A 21,033-nucleotide genomic window follows, 5' to 3' on the forward strand; every position below is an offset into this window, starting at 1 on the left:
TGACAAGAACAAAGAGTCTCTCTCTTGCTTCACCCATGCACGATAATATCGTGTATCATCATTCTCACGGGCTGACGATATCCATACCACCCAACACTAGTGTATATGAAACCTTTTTAATGGTATATACAAATAAAATGGGGAACATTTGTTCAGTTTTAAGAGTGACAAATAATGAAACAAAATTACTGAAAGGCATATTTTACATTACTTTTTACCCCAAATTCTTGTAAAAATTAGAAAATGTGCATTGCTGTTGGATAATTATGGAAATTAATCGAGTCAGAATCTTAACAGACCACTTCTGTCAATCAGCCAAATGGACACTGGCCGAGGCCAATAAAAATGCCCAAATATTGGTTGATTAATAACAAACTAATGGACTATAGTACTTAAATTATCTTAAGCCCCTTTCACACTGCACGTCGGACCCGCAATATTTCCGGAACATTGCCGGGTCGCCTTCTGTGTGAAAGCAACCACGTCCCAGGATTGATTACCGCATTGAACCGGGGTCGGGGACCTAGTAACATTGCGGGGTTCGACCCGGGACGAGCGCTGTGTGAACAAAAGCCAGATCTAATTCAGTGTCGAAGTGACACTTTTACCAGCTGTTTTGAAGGAAGATCAACGTTCGAGACAAGAAACAAATGTGCATACTGTAATGAAGCAGAGATCAGTTAGTTCCTCACTTTCCGCGCTGATACCGAGATCGTTCGCCAGCTTCAGTGAAAGTATAATGTGCCTAGCGTTTTCGACTCATACATTACACGTCACACGCTGATGTCACGTGTCGTTACGGGATCTTCAAAAGTTGTGTGTGAAAGCACGCACATATACCGGGTAATCACTGGCAGTGTGAAAGTGCAAAATCTAGCGACCCGGGAACAATTGCAGGAACACTTTACCTGTGTATTTGCCGGAATGGCAGTGTGAAAGGGGCTTTAGATATCCAGCCCAGCTATGAAAAAGCAAGTTCTCACTCAACAGTGACATATCACACTCAACCTAGACACAACATTTTAAATAACTATTATTGTTCACTCTTCCTTGTGATTAAATACTGAGAAACATGAGACATGTCTTGATCATTATACTATATATTTTACATCTACAGTGCTTTGTTAAATTAAAAATATGAAAAATACATTTTTAAGGGACAAATACTATAAATATAAAGATATATCTAGATTATTGACAAATCTAGATATATCAAAACGCTGAAAAATATTGATCGTTCTTATATTTCCAATTATGTTTTAAAAGACCAGAGAGTCTGAAGTCATTGAGGGCAGGAGAGGGTGTGAGACGGCTCTTTCTCTGGGGTAAACAGAGTTATTTGGACAGAGTGATACAGCTGAAAGCGACAGTGAGAGGGAAACCGCTTCTACCTGGAACCAGATCCACTCGCCTCTTATTAATGCAGTTCAGAATAAAACAGGCCCTCCAACAGCAGCAAGGCCTGAGGGGAAAGGAGTGTGTGTGTGTGTGTGTGTGCTCTTGTTTTTGTGACATCAGGACACAACTCTGTATAATGACATGGGAATGACACGGGTATTACAAGGACAGGGTGACTTATGAGGACATAACCCATGTCCCCATTTTTCAAAACGCTTATAAATCATACAGAATTAGTTGATTTTTTTTGAGAAAGTAAAAATGCACAAAGTTTCCTGTGAGGGTTAGGGTTAGGTGTAGGGTTGGTGAAGGGCGATAGAATATACAGTTTGTACAGTATAAAAACCATTACGTCTATGGGATGAACCCACTTTCCACAAAAACAAACATGTGTGTGTGTGTGCGCATTATAGAGAAGTGTGAACATATATAAGGAAGAATGAAAAACTAAATCCTTTCCTCTAGGCCACTTTATCACTAGTTCAATGTAAGTTACATTCACACAAGCGCACTGTGAGCCAAACATTCAGACAGCAAATAAAAATGACTTCAGTGAGACAGACACTCCAGTAATGCGGGAAAGCAGCTCGATTTGGTTCTTCAGCTCATACCAATGAGGTACTGCCAGAATAAACAACCCGAAACAGCTCCCACTATCCAAAGCATGAGAAACACTGCATCTCAGCCTGCCTATCCAATAAAATTCCTGCAAATACAAGACAGACAGCTTGATGTCCTGCAGGTAGCACACACTTCCACAAACACAGGCCATAGCGTCCATTTCACTCTCAAAAACAGCTTAAGGTTCCTTGCCATCATACGACTAATCCACCACGCACAGCTTTACTTAGACAGGTGCTCGTCCATGTCCCCCTGCAGTCATCTGTGTGTGTACACACACATTCATTATAACATTATATCCTCTCTAGCCACCATGGCAACACTCACCTGACTTCTCTTTCCACCTCATTGAGCTCTCTTTCTGCCCATATGCTTTCCTCCACTTCTCTCTATTATTCAATCGGTCTCAGTAGGTGTGCAACAGCACTTTTTCTACAGCTAATGGAGAAGTCAAACAGTTTGTGTGCTCTTGAGGCCTGCGGTCCACTTCAAAATAACTGGATGATGTCAAGATAGTGAACAAACAAACAATTGATAACAGTGACAAAACTCTCTGGCTAATATCGATGCAGATGGAAATTCACCAAAAAAAAATCTAATTTGTTTAGTCTGCATATGTTTATGGGAGCACGTTCTCTCTGATCACAGACAATCCCTGCGTCAAACCGGCCATAGCTGTTGCATGTCGCAGGACTGGGTGCAGTCAGAAACAGCTTGTTTCACAGATGTGCTACATGTCAGTAAACTGTGATGAAATTCATTGTGAAGGATTATTATGCACTTCTGATATCTCTTTCTACTGATGAGGAAACAAAAGTCTACAGCTTTATCAGCAGTAATATACATAAACATCTGACTAAACAGTTTGCCCAAAAATGTCACATTCATGATGTTTAAAACTGTTATGACTTACTTTCTTCTGTGTAACATTACATATATTCTGAGGAATGTTCACACTGCGCCAGAAGTGTACAGCTCCATAAAGCACCATTAATATGACTCGCTAGATAGTCTTACAAGTTAAAAGTCAATTCAAGCTCTTATCAGTTCAAGTTAAGTTGACAACCTTGATATGGCCTGATAACTGTTATCCTTTTTATTGTATGGAAAAAGAGCAGTTCAGAGAGTACAGAAAAATGACATTAATACAGGTTCGTGATAACAGAAATATTTAAATATACTGTAAATTAAACATCCAACAAAAAGATGGATTCTTTAAAAAGAGGAACAATGTTTCCTGTATCCTTGTGGTCTTAATAGACTTCTATATCATCATCATGATTATCTCACACTGATCAAAACTGCTCATTACGCATGCCTGTGTGTGCTTCAGCAGCAACAGCAGAAATGCCATAGAAATACAGGGAGAGCAGACAATACAACTTTTGATTCAATCGGTCAGGTAGGGAGTCTTTATCTGCAGCACATTAATAAAGCTCATGGGGAGCAGCAGCAGAAAGAAGCTGAAGCTTCTCGGCATTAAAGAAAAGGACAGATTCACTACTAACTTGGCATGAGCGAAGCTAAAAGTGCCAAGCCTGCTGGCTTCCTCTCTCCACTCAGTAAGTCTGAGATGGATTGTGGTCACACTCAGTGCACAACAGAGCTGTGATCAAGGCCTGGTGTTGTGGACTTCAGGTCAAGGTCAAACGATGACGGTCCCCATAGACGATTCAATAATTACCAGAGCAAAAAAAAGTTTGCCAGCTCTCCAAGCATTCACACTGCAAAGGCACAGCAAAGTCTTTCACTCAGGATGGGTGGCTAGATGTCCACCGCTGGATTATTGAGGTCCTAGTTTATCTAGTTTTTGTTTTAGCTTTAATATTATGCTGACAGCATGTTATGCTTTAGCATGTTGTTAAGACTGTCAGCATGTTAAACTCTCAGAAGTTGCATCGCTAAGCACCAGACAAAGCAAGCATCACGCATCATATTTTGTTTTCCAAAAGAGCTTCTTGGCTCTCTGTAAGGCTAATGTTGCTAAAGCTACCATTGTCTCTGCCTGTTGTCACTAATGCTGCCTCCATATTCTACCAAAATGATCGTAAATAGGAATGTTGTAGTTAAAAATTGCATTTGGAAACAATGTGAGGTCAGTAACACGGTCACCACCAGTTAAACCGTAACACCGGTATGGCCCGCGAGCATGAGCTCTTGAAGCTCCACCCTTTTCAAAAAAGGGAGGCGGGAGCACCAGCTCATTTTCATTTAAAGGGGACAAACACAAAAAACTGCACGTTTTGGCTTATTCCCTAAAAGTGGCAATTTCAACAAGCTATACAAAAATATCTGTGAGGTATTTTGAGATCAAACTTTGCATACACATTCTTATATGGAACTTTTAATCTGGTATTCAGCATGAAATGAAAATAAACCCTGTATATTTCATTGTGAAAGTTTTAATCTCTGCAAGTTTTTTTTTTTTGACCTTGTTATTTAATCATAACTTGATTCTCCATTGAAACGACCCTCTGGTGAGACATGTCTGACTTTAGGGAAGCAGCTGCACCTTTTTTTTTTTTTACAACTAACTGCAAGCTCACATTCAGATCTGCCCCTATCCAATTAACAACACACAGACAGACCCAAGTCACTGTCCTACTTTTTTTTTTTTTTCACACAAAAGTGCCAACCAGAAATGCCCCAGTAATGTAATCAAATTAATTTCCAATAAGGCAGTGCTCTCACACTTATATTCCAAAAGGAGAGAAAAATCCCAGTGCCACAGCAATCATGTCAAAGGCCGTTGGCAGATATTTTTTAATTAGGTAACAGAGTTTAAAAACCCAAAACATCCAAACACTTTCAAATGGAAACAATGTTTACAATGTATGCAAACTCATAGCCCTTCATCTCAACTCTTTCTAGGAAAAAAGGATAGGTGTAGCTGCTTGGTGTAAAGTGGAGGGCGCCGGATCTGTACACTGACATGCTTGTGTGTAAGAGTGTGAGCTTAAGCCGCGAGTCTGTCCCGCAGCAGACCATCTGCTGATCCAGGGTGTCACTACGTCTCCCCCCGACCCGTCAGGGATTATCCTGTTACGTGCTTTAGACGCCTGCAGTTTCCCAGCAGTTAAAACAGAGCAGGTAGGATGCAGCCCTACACCCGATGCATGACAGTGGGAGATTAATGGATGGCCTTGTTGTGAAATCACTTCCCTTTCAATTCTGCCAGGGTCAAGTGTTTACTGATTGGTCCACTTTAGGCTAGCTGTAGCTTAAATTTAATTATCAATGCTTTATACATTCTTCTTATTCTCAGCTCAGTAAAGACAAAAGTTTTGATCTTCCGATCGTAACTCTTTCAGCACCCCCTCTACACAGCTTGGTGATGGCGACTCTCCTCAAATATGAATAAATTATTTAGGGCCTTGCAAACAATGAGTCAGCCACCCGAATAATGGTGTTCGTCTGTGTCAATGTTTGCACAGTGTGCCACATGCAACATTCATACGCATATCACAGAATACATTATATCCTTTCAAAATACAGAACGACACTCATTTGAAATGAACAGAGCCTGGGGTGTAAATAGCATGACAGGCTTGCATTCTGGTTAGGGGAAAGAGGAAGCTGGGCTTTTGTGCTGATATTTATTGTGTTATACAAGTGGTGCAATAGGCCTACTTGTCGTTGGTCGATGTTAATCTATCATCTTAAAAATCCCCAATGCTGGAACTCAACCCCTTAAATGAAAATCTATACAAACTGTTGTTAATTGATACCAAAATTCTGCAACAACTCAAGAAAATCAGCAGGAGGGTCATGATAAAAACATACAGATGTGCTGCAAATATTTATGACACCTGTTAAACTAGAACTACAAACAAACTTGAAAATGTTACATTTATTGACCTCAAATAGTGTAGGAAACTTAACTCAGAAAAACTCAGAATGTTTAAAGGTTTGTTGATTCCATAGTTTTGAGTATTTTTATCCCCAACTAATCAAATAGTAAATTCACTTTCAGAAGTGAAGTCTTCTGCTTTTAAGAAAACATGCTTGGTTTTCCTTTGAGAAAGGCATTAAATTTAGGGCTTGTGAAATGATGGCTTCCATATGCTCTCAGCTGTTAAGAAACATAAGAAAAAACCACAAGAGTTTTACTGCAAGATGATTCTCCATCCAATGATCCAGGTTTTTCAAACAAAACATTTCCTCAACCCTGTTCTTTGTAGCTTGGAAACATCAGTTTCATCAGTTGCTCCTTTATTAACTGAACATACCAGCAAAATATTCCTCAAGAAAGGATTGCACTTACGGATTCCATGATTTATTTGTCGTGATGTCTGCCTGATTATTTTTAGTAAAAAAATAAATAAATAAAAAACTACCAAATTTACATTCATGTAATAAATGAGCACAATGTTTTCCGTGATGTCTTTTTTCAATCTTTTCTGTTCCACTATGATTCCAGTTCAAAGGGAGCGTATGTGTTCCATTTGAACGGCATTAAAGTGTGCGAGATGTGTATTGAAATTGTAATTATTTACAGAGTTATATTACATCACACGTCTCTTGTAAGTTTTGTCTGTGTGTGAAGACGCTGAAAGAAGTGACGTAAACTTCAGTGGATTTCCAGTGCCGAGGGTGTAGGGAGTATGACAATCAGAACACAGTTCATGCATGGAGCTCTCTTCTAAAGAGCTGCTTATCTGAATCAGGTGTGTTAAATAAGAGAGGTCATGCAAAATATGCAGAGCGGTGGTTCGCAAGGACTGGACCCTTTGCAAAGTCCTGCCCACCTTGGTTACTGTTGCTAAGTCTGATAAGCTGTGGCGCACTCATGCCACAAATCACTCACACCATGAAAAATACACTGCGAAGCAAAGAGGAAACTGACAACGTGCCGACATAATGTCTCAGTTTTCAAATTTTGTCTTTTTTTTTGGAAACTCAAACAATAAGTCAAATAAATCTACTCTTCTGTCTGGTTTGTTTGTCGCCAGATTCGGTGTTATGATTGGTCAGATCACCTGTCAATCAAAAGATGTCAATTGCTATGATCACTAGAAGTAAACTCAAACGTACGTCCTACTTTCGATGAAATAAAGCAGAGCAACTGTTCTTCCCTCAGTATATTATGAGCTAATTGAACTAAAGCTGAATTTCAGACACAAACATGTTGATTGATTAATCTCCACGGATTCAAAAACCTTCCTTATAACCTGTCTACATATGATCAAGGTAAGCAGACATTATAACTATTTGGACACTGATGAATTCAACACTGGGGATCAGAACTTAGCAATGTAAATGAAAAGTTTATTTTTAACTTCTTAGCATTTGGCCTCCTTTGCTTTAATGTAAACCTGATGCTGCTGTTAGCCTGAATAATTGAAAGTGATCCAAGGGGAATCTCATGACAAAGCAAACACATGTATACAAGCTAACGAGAATACAACCACCTCTCCCTTCCTTTCACACCTCTGGCCCTCTCTGGCACACAGAGATCATAAACATGTACACAATTGTGCCTTTCTTTTAAATGTGTCCCAAAACACACTCAGCAATCACCCACTCTCTTCCCGTTTATGTGCACACACACCATTTGGCTGGGGCTCATTAAAAATTCACCGTTTTTTTCCATTAAAGATTCACCACAGCAGTGCTGTCACGTTTATCAGGCCTCTGCCAGTCGCCCTTCAGCAAGCAACGAGGAAACATTCCAGGATCCTGATATTACAGTAAGGCCACCATGCTGCAGCTGATCTGAGGGAGGTCAGAGAGAGCAAGAGAGATGTGGAGAGGCAGAAAGTGGTGAAGGTCTCTTTTTCCATTTAGAGCTACGACAGGCTGTGTGCCTCAATTATTCAGCAGTGTTTCACGCGCCTCCTGACATCACCACTGCACACTTGCAACGCCTGCATCTCAGCCACAGGCTCCATACTGCCCTGGATCACACCACTGACCACCATCACACACACGCTACAAGCAAGACTGCTATCATTAGTACTGTATGATCGGGCAAACCACACACGGCCACAGAACTGTGAAGGAATGTGTTACATCAGAGGTCTTCAATGGTGAAATGAACAGGTACAAATACATTTTTCTGAAAAATAAGGAAGATGTGTTAAAATACAAATGTACTTGTACATTAAACTTTGCAGTGATTGTACCACATTCAAACTGATCATGTACAATTAAAATAAACATTATTTGAAATTGAAACAATGACCTTCAGGTTTAAAATCCAGGTTCAAGGGTCCAAAGCTTGAAAAATGGTTGAAGTCTACTACTGTTTTAATAATTATAAAATACACTAATCCTTTATATTAAGATTCAATTAGTTAAAGCTGTAATAAAATGGAAATTTACTGTCTATTTTCTAAATTTATTTTATTGATCTTATTGTAAATGATTAATCCATGTATGCTGAATTTTTTACCTCATAATTTTTCATCAAAATGTCATAACTTGATCTTCCGGTGAAAAAACACTTCTCTCTACTGACGTATGCAGGACTTTTCAGATCTGCCTTCATACAATTAAAGTACCTTAGATCGGTTGTACTTTAAAGCAACAGAGATCATGAACTAACATGCAGCATTTATTAATCTAAAGTTAAATTTAGCTCCTGTTAATGTAGAATTAAAAAGATACAAATCTATTCGAATGAGTAGAAAACAAAATTAATCTAGATAAATAAATTATTTTATAAATTTATTTTTAGTTCATGACACTAACCATTTCACAGCACACGTAAAAGAAGATGGACTATGAGTAACCAGTGGTAAGTTCACGTAGTTTATTCTTAGTGCTCTACATTTACATAATGCTTTCCTTAACATTTCATTGGACTAATCGGAATTTTATGCAAAACAGGTAAGAAATTGAAGCATCACATTCAAATAAATTCAAAATAAAATGAAACTTAAAAATGAAATCTTAAACTATACTTAAGAATCTGAGCAGAAATTTGTAGCAGTATAGCATTAAACAACATCTATAAGGCACTCTCAACAAATGAGTGCACTGCTCACTATATACTAAAATGTACAATCAACATTGGACTGAGTAATTGCAGACCATCCTGGCCTTTGAAAGATGACTCAGAGATGATAATAGCTTATATGTCTGTTAACAGGTTGGCATGTCGAGAGATCTCTCTGGGCTTTGATTAAGGCCAAGGGAATGGGGAGATTTCACAGGAGGGGACTTTGGCACTGTTGCTTTTTAATGCAGTGCCAGCCAGCTTGATGAAGAGTCTGAAGAAAAACTGTTGCCAAGTTCCCTGAAATAAAGCCTAAGAGAGTTGCCAAACTATGCTGATCTAATTACCTGATGTTTTTTGTCCTAGGGTCTTTTAAAATAAATCTGTTGTTTACTGGCCATCCATGGGGACCGTAGCATACACATATGTACACAATGAGAACAGGATCTGTTATAATTCAACTTGAAGGTCTACAGACAGTACAATCATTTCTCCAGCTCTTGCGTTCTGGCCTAAAACAGCAACAAAGGCTGTAGGGAACAGCTTTTACATCCGAACACAATGCCGATGCAAAATGTCACTGTAACAAGTCACCAGATTGAAAGCGAAGCTCTTTTTTGGCACATAGTTGTTACAGGATTTCGGTCTGTGTGAAAAGTTCAGGCAAAGTGAACACAATTAATGTGTTATCTTGATTAGTCTTTGAGTAATCATGCCCATGCCAAGCTGACAATCCAAAAAGAGTCATTTAATTAAAATCCATTTCATTTAATTCAACCCAGCCCAACCTGATACCGTACGAGGACAGGTACACAAAGTATCCGTTCCCCGAAATAGAACAGTGGCTGGGGCTCATGTATCCTGACCATCTTCACCAACAGCATAATTAGCACTGATGATACTGACAGTGATTAGTGACTCAACTGAGACACCGAATGAATGAATGAAAGAAGAAACATCAACAGGTTCATTGCATTAGCTGCTAAGCATTTGAGATCAGAGCACAGACAGAACCATCCACGGAGAGACAAATGATCAATATTGTTCAGTCTGCTCAGATGAATTAACATCATGCTTCCTGTCTCAGCATTTGTGGTAGGTTAAAATAGTTTAAATAAGCATGTGCTCAGAGTACAATAAGACAATAGTTTCTGCCATTCAATAAATGAGAACCAGTCATATTTGGCCAGTTCTGATATAGAATGCTATATCACAAATAATGCATATCTGATCAGATCAAAGAGAAATATCAGAGTAACTTTTAGGATGATGGTGTATTGACACAAATGTAACATGTAACATTCTAGGAAGAATGATGCAGATGAACTACAGGAGTCAGACTAGCAGGTTAGTAAAAAGCTAAATCTTACCTCTTGCTGAAAGCTTTTTTGTGTTGATGATCTTAGCAGCATATTCCTGACCAGTTGATTTCTTTACACATCGCCGAACAACAGAAAAGGCACCCCTGTTTGAAAGAAACAGAAATGTCAATGCAAGCCTGAAATTTATTTAAAAGCAATAATCATATAATGAAGCAAATAGCGTGCAACAGTTCCCATTCAACATTTCTGCAGTTATTTCCAGAAGTAAAAAGTTTTCACTTTTCCCACAGGGATTTTTCAAAAATTCTTTGATTTGGACTTGTAAACTATGAACGAGACCAACCAGCTATGGGAGGAATCACAATTTCCCAAAAACTTTCAATTTAATGACAGAGAACTACAATGCCATGAAACACTGCAAAAGACATAATCAAATAAAAAAATATGGAGAAATTTAAAACTACTGATTTAAAGGTGTTAATTATACACATATACAAACATTGTGTTAAATATGTAGATTATGCATACAAGTAGTTTAATATCTTAGGGAGACTATTATTTGCTTCGATTCTCTGATTCAGGGCTCTAGACTAACTTTCTACACTGGTTGCACTGGTGCGCCTAAAAAGTTAGCTGCATCCAGATTTTCGACCGCATCGCATTTAACACAGCAGTTTTACAAGTTCACTTTTTTTTCAATCAATTTAGCCCTCTCAAATCACCACGACTTGCCTAAAATAAAATCTATAGATATAAAACAGTTCAAGCATATAACAATGTTTAAATGTTAGACCCAGATAAATGTGTGCTATATCCAATAGTTTGTGCGGAGACGCTTCAGAACATGGAGACGCCTCAGAACATGGAGACGCCAGCATAATCACTTGCATTTTCTTCAGTAGATACACTGTCATTTTTGCTCATAAGAATAATACATCATTCGTAACTGCAAAGGGTCTACTTTTTGTGTGCACTCACAATATCATCAAAACATTGTGCTTTTATAAAATAAAGGAAACAAACATGATGCACTTTCTGCCGTCTCGTCTTTTTTAGGAGTACAAAGATGAACTGAAACGGAGTGAAAACATGCCTCACAGATAAGATAAATATACAAAGCTTTAAATGACTACTTAAAATAAAACAAATCGAAAACAAAAACTTTCTCATTATAATCAAAATCTGGGACATTAAACACTTTTGAGGCGCTCTTGACAGTCGCGGTAGCGCGGTCTCATGTTGTTTCTACCAGTGCGGCAATTTTCCATCACCAATTGATGGATTTCTAAAATATAAAAGTAAGGACAAGTCTTAAACAGGCGGGAGGCCAGTCCCACGTCTGAAATATGATGTGAAACTTAGCTATGAACCCGGCTCGAGGGTCTTAAAAAAAAAGTCGGGGCCTGTTGGGCTCGGGCTAAAATGCAGGGCTCTAGTATCTGCTCTTGAACCACAGGGAGACTTTCAGAGTTGTGAGAACTTTTTTTTTTCCCTCGAAAAGCTGGTCGCACCAATGAGACTTCCGATTTCTTTAGTTGCACCATTGAGAAATTAGGTCGCACTCTAGAGCCCTGTGATTGGTAGATTTCTCTGCAAAATCCTGGGTAATGTAGTTTTTCCTCAGGATTTCCACTGTTGTGTTGAACATGCTTAATTAAAAAATAAGTTGAAACAAAGTGGGCTGATGACTTCAACCAAAGTATATACCACTCTTTAAAAATGTAGTAGCTCACATCAGGTGCGTTTTCAAAAGGTTTATAAGATTGTTAAAAATAAATTCCACTAAGAAGAAAAGGAGTTTTACTTCTGGAACCCTACTGCTGCATTCTATTGGATGCAATATCACAAAAAAGAAAGTGACAACAACAATACACTGGAACTAAAAATTCAGCTTTAAATGTACTACATAAAATAGGCTATGTCACTGAAATGATTAACATACAGTACTTGCAAAAATGCCAACTTTATTTACTACTTATAGGCAACTATTTTGAGCTGTTATGAGAACAGTGGAAACAAGTAAAATATGTCTTTTTCAGGTTTTTAAGAGCTCTCCAAAAATGATTTGGGCACTGATAAAACATCAACTACACTATACTGAAACATTTACTATTTAAATGTTGGCTGAAAAAAATTACTCTGAGCACACAGCTACTTTTGAATGGACAAAGATGCTTTTTGGCAGCAGACATGGTATCTAACAGCAGGAGCTAAATGAAACACGCTACGTCAGTTAAACTAACTCATTATGGTGTGTTCACATCCTAGGAGGCTGTGGAGTTGATATGCTGTTTGTTTCTAGTAAGCTCTGTTCAGATTTGCGAACAGTTGCTGTCACTCAAGACAAAAATTGCTGTCAGTAACCCTTTAGTTAAGAAAAAACGGTATCCTATTACCAAAGTCACACCATTGGAACAGAGCCGCAGATCCAACTCGTCAGATTGGCTAGCATGTACAAGCATGTAAAATTTTGTTTTCCAGTTTCTGGAGACACAACCTATAGTAGTGATATACAGTACATATGTCAGGCATACAGACTTTAATATTGCATGGTGTTCAAATCAACAACAAAAACAGCAGCTTTGTCAACATCAAGTCAAATGCTAAATTGGACATTTCACAAACAAAAACAGCAGTAAGTCTGAATCATTTCCACTAATCAGTTCTTTATAAGAGTTTATGTAGAAGAAAAGGTTCAAAAAGTGATTCAGTGGGACATTAGGTCTAGGGATGCATGATCATGATTTTTCATGGCCGATTCCGATACCGATTTTTTTTACAAGCAAACTGGCCGATTCCGATACCGATTTCCGATTTTTAAAAATCTTTTAAGCAACAAACAAGAAAGAAGGGAAGTATGCATAAACAAAATGTTTATTTGTTATTTAATAGGCCAAAATTGCTTTTGGCTATTGAAATCAATAACCGTAACCATCTGAAATTAACAGCAGTACCTGCACAGTAAGTAGCCTACATTCAGTACAAACATAGATGGTATACAGACATCTGCATTTAGCTTTTGTTTTTGAATTGGGTTGAAACTACAGAACTGGCCTTAAATATAAAGATTAACTGTAACCATGTGAAATTAAAGCCAACAACTGCATAGTTCTACAGTCCAAACAACACAATCAACACACATTCAATAAGAGGTTTCTTAATTAGCATTCAGTATTTGTTTTAGTTTTTAATTCAATTTGGTTTTAAATAAAAAAAATCTGGTCTTTACCAGTGAGACTAAATAAAAGTATTCTATATAAATACATTATTCCAAAATGTTAAAATCAAATAATGTTGGTGCGAATAAAACAAAGATGCAGTGTTTCATTCATCCAATAATAAAAAATAATAAAAGATTAGGGTAATGATCTATGGGTAATGATCTATTTTCTTTTTTTTACTTGAGCCAATGAAAAATAAATAACTTATTGTCTCAAGTAAAAAAAATATAGATGTGAATCATTACCCTGGAAATTTTTAATTGGATGAATGAAACCCCAGGTGATTTTTAAATCAAATTAAGTCTATGTAATTTTAAGGTAAAATAAAAATAATCATCCTAATGCAGAACTGACGATTACTTCTGGCTTTTCAAACGTGTATGCAAGTTCTACTTTACAAAAAATAAAAAAATAAAATAAAAAAAATATTTCAGTTTTGTCACAGTTTAGTCCGTTTCGTTTCTCATCCAACACGTGAGAGGTTGATCTGAACATCTCTTCACGGTCCACCCGTGTGCAGGGCTCGGACCGGTACAGTATACGCTCGCGCAGCTTCAGTGCACGCAGAAAAGGGACTCTTATTTGTGCGCCAGTACACCAACAGCTGATCGCTTCCTGTCTGTGCCTCAGACATGAAGCTCTGCATTTCCAGTACTGATCGGCTGCCCGTGTCCTGCACACAGATTTCGAAATACTCTTCCACACAAATGACATAGCGAACGATTACAATGTAGTCTGTGCACGCGAGCGCACTTCCGGAAAAATCGGGCAAAAAAAAAAAAAAAAACCGTCCGATTGCCAATCGCGTATTTTAAGCAAAAACCGTCCGGTTCCGATTTATGGCCGGTCAACCGGTGCATCCCTAATTAGGTCATCACATGGACTCCATCTGACATGTATTTATTAAGTTTTATTTACTAAGTTACTACTACAGTTATTTCCAAAATCATCTCTATTTTTAACAGTGTTAACAAAATTACATATTCTATAAAATAGAACTAGAATTTGTTTTTTAAGAGTTTTATTATGTTTATTTACTAAGGTATTATTACTGTAATTTATTAAAGCCAAATCTGTGTCATATGCATGTTGATAAAACGGTCAAACAACCGAATCATAAACATATTTCCGGTACGTTTTATTTGTGACATCTCTGCTACTTTGCTATTTAAAGGGGGCCTATAATGCTTTTTCACTTTTTCAACTTTAGTCTGTAATGTTGCTGTTGGAGCATAAAAAAGATCTGCAATGTTACAAAGTTCAAAGTTCACTTCAAAAGGACATATTCTATTAACAGAAATCACTTTTCTAAAACTACAACGAACGACTCGTTTGGACTACGTTTCTTTTCCGGGATTTGTGATATCACAAATATTGACGAATGGTACAAGACCTGGTTGAGCTGAAACGAGTGTTATTACTATGTCGGAGACATGATAGCTTTCCCACTTTTTTTTACACTGAAGCTGACAGCATGCGACAATAGGGCCTTTCGCACCACTTTAGTTCCAGAAGTAAATGTACAGTACTTTTTTTTTTTTGCCAAACGGCTATGTCTGTGTGAGCTTGTAGCATACGTGCATGTGAGGACCTAAATTCGCCGTGATTGGCTGTCCACCACCACGTGACGTGACGGGGAGGATTTCTGAAGGTACTCGCAGTCACACAACACAAGTGTAGTTGTTTTTTCTCAAAACGTTTCCGTTTTACAATGCCAAAGAGGTCTAAAGTGTGGCAAAGTGCAACATATGCGATAAGAGTATTGCAACCAAAGCCGGCAATACCACCAATTTAATGAAGCATTTGTTTGGATGAGTGTTTTGCCCTCCCTCCCTGTTTAGTTTGGTCTACTCCATTGCGTATGTTAAAACACGCCCCCTTTCATGTCGTTTAAAAAAAACAGAGAGAAAGAGACAGATTTATCCAGTACAGCAAATTTCTCTAAGCAGCAGGCCACTGTATACGTTCACTTAAAACATAACCGACGGTGTTTACGAGAATACTTACAGATTATTTTGATATAATTGTGTATGTGTTCATTCAGAAGTTACGATACGCGAAAGATGAATTAATTCTCTGTACGTGCATTGTATGAAATGCTGCTCGCAGCGCGTGCTTTGAATGAATGAGTGCAAGCTCCAAACGCGCGAATTGTTTAAAATGCCTGAATCAGCAATATTTAGAAACAAGTGCAAACGATCAGCTACGATCGGTTTCATCCCTTCAAGCAAGTGAACAACACGAAGCAAGTTAGGAATTTATTATTGGAGATGATCTATTATTGAACATCTCGAATGAATAAAGACTTCAAGTTCATCTGTAAAGCACATAAAGCTATCGTTTGAGTTTATAAACTTCTATTTCATGCATGATTTGTATGGATCTGATAACTGAATGCAAAGTGTGAGTTCTAGAAGAATGTTTGTGTCTTAATGAGCATGTAGCGCTCACTAGGAGTCGCTAAATGAACAGCTGTTGTTCTTTTCTTTCAACTGAGGATCAGTTGCCCTATTGGTTAAAATCACCAAACTGTTTACTTAAATATTAAATTAATAAATGACATCAAAACAGGGCCGTTTGCGTTATGATGTGGTGGGCTGCTGTGGGCCAGAAAGTCCAGGGCAACTTTTTGGTCCCAGTCCGCCCCTGAATGGCGCACCCCTATCCAAAAAGCACAACCAGTTGTATTAATAATGTTATCCTGAGTGTGAAGTGTTACCAGAATTTGTTTTAATTAAGGTTAAAAATAAAAGTTTTGTGTTTAATGTATTTGTGTTGAAATGGATTTTAAAACATATGGTATCGGAAAAAGTATCGTTAGGAACCGGTATCGAAACTGAGGTATCGAAATTGGCACCGGATCGAAAGATTTTGAACCATACCCAGCCCTATTTGTGAGTGGCTTTCAACAACGTTTACAAAGAACAATAACATTAACAACAGGAGGATGGAGGATGCTGTGATCACATAGCCCGTGAAACACAAATATAATATTGCCTACGGATGCTGTGTTTATTCAAGTGGTACACATTGAAAAATAGATTTTAGGACAATATAACGTTGCAATAAAATGAATAATCTAGCTGCAATTTCTTGCGCTCAGGAAGTTTGGCATGACTTGCCTGGAATGCTACAAAGTCGTGAGTCGTGGTTTGAAGTCATGACTTGCGGGCTCAAAAACCTGCCTGGAACACAGCAATAGTTCTGGTACTATGAAAAGTTTCCCGTGGTGCAAAAGGCCCTTATGGCAAGGGGCATGACATTTCCTGATCAGTTGCCCAGTGAAGCCAATCACAACACATTTAAGAAGGCGGGCCTTCATTTAATACAGGAACTAGTTGAGCCATCCATTCAAGACTTCGGAGAGAGGTGTTGTAACAATGTAAAATATGTGAAAAATGATGTTTTTTTTTTCGAACAACTTAGTATGAGAGCCTGTTCTAGTACACCCCCAAAACAAAATCAAGACGTTGTAAAAGAGCACAATAGGAACGCTTTAAGTCATTTGCACGAGTTGTTGATTCGAAAACAGCTTAAAATTATTCAACACGATTGCCGAAGAATCGTTCAGACCGGTTTTACCCACAGTTCAACCAGGTCATTAAAACGATCCGACTCAACAGAACGAATCAGGCAACGCTAATTCACTTCCTTCATTTTTCACGTTGATGTTTTTGGCGGCTGGACAACAACTGGCAACAAACGTAACAACCCGCCCAATGACGGTGCGATATATGATGCCCAAAACAGCAGCATTTTCCGCAACTATCGTTACACAAGTCTGCAGCAAACCGTACTATAAAGCCTGCGCGGCAGCAGTCATCAGTGATATCTGATCAATGCTTCTGAATGCTGTAAAAGTTTGGGTATACATTCAAAACAAGGACGCAAATGACAAAGCCTAGCACCTCAGACCTCAGTATTTCCCCTTCAAACGAATGGCCGTTCACATGGCGATAAAGTGTCGACAAAGTACTGCATCTCGCATCACGACGATACGCAGGCTCCCAGAGCACCCTGTAGCGCGCGAGCACGATGTTAGGAAACGCATCTAAAGATAAACAAAGAAACGAGCTTCGTGAAACCCGAGGCTTAATAAGCATACCGAATTAATCGAATCGACTCAATCGGGCTTTCGTTTAGCGGACTGCACTGGCTTTTGACATGCAAAACCAATCCGCCTGTGTGTGAAGGCTGCTGTCAACATACTGAACGATACACAGGCAACACGGTGAGACAATGCAGTGAGTGAAGAGAGAGCGTGTGTAACGCGTCACACAAATGCAGCGGTGCGGTCGCTTACTTTCCGAGTTCTTCGTACAGCTGATATTCGTCTGTAAACCTGGTGGAGGTTACAATTGTAGCCATGTTGCGCTTTACGAGGATATCGCCTCTCTGGTGTCTCCGGGACCGCCTCGCTCAGGTTTCGGGAGATCTCTCGCTCACTCACAGAGAGAAAGAGAGAGAGAAAGGAGGAGGTGGGGGTGAAGGAAGAAAGAGGTGCTGGTAAGTGTCGTGTGTGTTGTTGGTGGAGGTGGAGAGAAAGAGCACGCTGCCAGCCACGCGAGATTTTCTCTGTCGACGTCGAGAAGTGACATTCAGAGTTCGAGCGCGCGACGCGACAAAACGACGTCGCGCTCTTGCTGAATGAAGTGTCACTGGCTGCTGCGGTGTTTTTCATGTAGAGATGTTTGAACGTGAACGAATCGTTCTCCGGAGTCGGATCTTTTCGATGAATAGGGTGAATTCATTCGCTAAACCGGTTTGAACAATTCGAATCGGAGTTGACACCTCAGCATCTGATTCCAATAATGATCCGAGCTGTTAATGAAAGCATAAGGAGCTAGTGAACCAAGTATTTATACCAGAAATAGGATACCAGAAGTTAAAAATGGACACATCTGCTCAAACATTAAAAATAAGGTGGACTGAATTTTATTAAAATGTGCAAAAACTACAATAAATGTAGGCATATAACGTTGTTTAATGTATGTGCAGATGGCTTTTTTATTCTAAATTACTTTTGTCTAAATATACTGTATATTAGGTGCTTGATTGGCACCACCATTGGTCGGTTTTTGTTCTTTGGAACATGTTTGACATAAAGCCGAATCATTAAAATGTTGATTTTACACTCGCCCTTCATTGAGTGTTATCAAAGGAGCCCAGTGTCTACAGTAGATAGTAAGGCCCGACACATAGCCTACTCTGAGCAAGTACAAAAGTGCTGATGCTTCCAACTACACAAATCAATTTCATGAGTGATACTGTATTCCAAAACAGCCAAGCAGATGTTTTTAAGTCTTGATGTGGTAGTTCCTATGTAGAACATAATCGGACATAGCCTTCATTTTTACAAAAACAAACTATCTCATCAAATAAATAAAAATGACAATTATTAAAACAGCAATCAATGATACATTTAATAAAAACATTTTATTATTCTTACTGTATTATTAAAAAAAAACAGCCATTCAAAACAATTTTTAAATGTATTATTTGCATGTCTGCATGCACAAACAGGTGAAAAAATGTACTCTGCCACGTTATTGATTTACTCATGATTCAAGCCTGCTTCAGGTTTCAGCCATTATACATGTCCATTATGTGAACTTTTATCGCTTCTTAGAAAAAGAATATAACAATTCACGGTCTCATGCTTGTAAATGCTCTCTCTTCTTTCATGGCCATTCTTGTGGAGCAAAACAGTCCGATTAGAAATGAATGCATAAGAAGTGCAGGGACTGTAATTACACAGAGGCAGGTTGATATGAAAGCTTAATTAGAGCAGAGTAGAGGTGGGTGGTTTTAATTGCAGTGTTCCCGTAGTGCTGATGCTCTGTGTATGAGAACGTGTCCTTGCATGCTGGGAAAAGCCACATTTTGGTATACTCTGTCCTTTGCAAAAGCTCAGCAGCAGAGGATGGATGGCTTGCTGCCAGACAGCATCAGTACCTCGGGAAAGTGTGCTGCTTTAAGTATTACAGGCTATATATGCAGATCATGTTTGAATTATATATGTGATGCATAATGTGCCAAAAAAAATTGTGTTAGTGTGTGTTAGGAGGTTTAAAAATGTAAAATGAAAGAGTTATCTGAACTATAGATAAATCTCTGACTGCATTAATACTTCATCTGTGCAACAGAAGATCAAGTGAAGCATCACAAAACAGGCTAAAATATCAAGAGCAGTTTGTTGGGCTTAATGCAAATGTATTGTATTAAACCTGATGTCTTTACATTAGCACAATGAGTTACCTGCTGCCCATTGATAATTGTGTTGCCACACCACAGCATTATGTTACTATATTGATTTGTAAAGCAAATGTGTAATCCACTACTGCTCTTAGCATGCCCATTAAACTGGGATGCATTTAAGATGCTGTAAGCGATTTCAGTCATTTTGCTAACTTGCACCGCTGTGAATAAGTCCACCCCAGCCTTCAAAGACTCGTCAGCACTGATGTTTACAAATTCAAACATGCACAATGGTTAACAGTACAAAAAGGTAAGTGACAAGTGTGTCTCAGTGTTTCTTGTATGATTATTTTACAGCATATCTTTTTAGCTGTGTTGTGCTTGTTAAATGACACAACAAAAGCAATGAGTTGTGATGTGCGATTTACCAAAAAAAATGATTCACATGAGCTGGTTCTTTTAAATGAATCAATCAGAATAGCTTCACAAAACAGTCACAAGCTAATCAGTGAAGTGAAGAAGACAGTGAATCAAGCGGTTCATAGCTAACTCCCTCACTGAAGAGAATCCTTTTGGGTACGTCCCATTGGGAATGAATTTAAGACTGTTACAGTGACACACATACACTTCAAGCCTTGCCAAGAGTTTTGTAATAAATTGGTGTTAGTCCAAAAATAAATAAATGTTACAAAAAAAAAAAGTCCAGTATAGCGAGGCTCAATTGTATAAGGTTCAATCGATTCAGGAGAGCTTTGTTTGGGAGTATGACTGTAGGCGTGTGACATATTGGAAACATAAACAATGCAACACATTTGAATTAAAACAGGCAGAAATATTCTTATAAAGCCACCTGACATTTATGTGGCACAAACACAGTTAAGATCTTCAGAGTGATGGCATCAGATCTAATTGAGCCTGAGAAACATTTGATATAATTACAACATCCCTTCATCACAGCATGTAGCATAACTTGTGGTTTAAGTGTAAAGAAAGCTATGGATTCAAATGTATTCAGCTCCTATATACACACTCTATTAGTACAGAGTTTTCTGTAACGGTTCCATAGCTGGTCTAGTTTCTCATCCACTACAATACATTGTGAGCATGGACAACAGTGTTCCGTTCAACTGATTCTGCAGTTTGGCAACAAAAACACCATTTGGCCCCTAAATATTTCATTTTTTGGACCCCTATAGTCCCTTTTTTAACCTGAATGCCTTTATCTGTCAGGCAGTAAGCACATTTTATGCTTGGTATTTCTTAAACAAATCGCTCACAGCACCTTTAAGAGATGCCAAGCCCAGCATGTGTTCAGAATGACTCATGTACAGAG

General features: G+C 38.5%; 1 protein-coding gene across 40 annotated transcripts in view; it reads right to left on the reverse strand.

Annotated features, from left to right (window-relative positions):
- LOC128026274 (calcium/calmodulin-dependent protein kinase type II subunit gamma) overlaps window positions 1–18,078 on the reverse strand; it is a 62,554-nt gene extending 44,476 nt beyond the window's left edge. For 7 of the 40 annotated variants that reach the window (XM_052613206.1, XM_052613203.1, XM_052613218.1 and 4 more), the window contains exons 1-2: window positions 17,806–18,073; window positions 10,330–10,424 (exon numbers count right to left, since the gene is read on the reverse strand). In XM_052613206.1, the coding sequence (XP_052469166.1) occupies window positions 10,330–10,424; window positions 17,806–17,870 (160 nt within the window). In that variant the 5' untranslated portion in view covers window positions 17,871–18,073. Of the gene's footprint in view, window positions 1–10,329; window positions 10,425–17,805 lie in introns of all 40 variants that reach the window. The other 33 variants (XM_052613210.1, XM_052613208.1, XM_052613207.1 and 30 more) reach the window with 8 other exon arrangements.
- Window positions 18,079–21,033: the final 2,955 nt, after the last annotated feature.

Source organism: Carassius gibelio, chromosome A13 (genome assembly GCF_023724105.1).
Source record: "Carassius gibelio isolate Cgi1373 ecotype wild population from Czech Republic chromosome A13, carGib1.2-hapl.c, whole genome shotgun sequence".
Taxonomy (NCBI): domain Eukaryota; kingdom Metazoa; phylum Chordata; class Actinopteri; order Cypriniformes; family Cyprinidae; genus Carassius; species Carassius gibelio.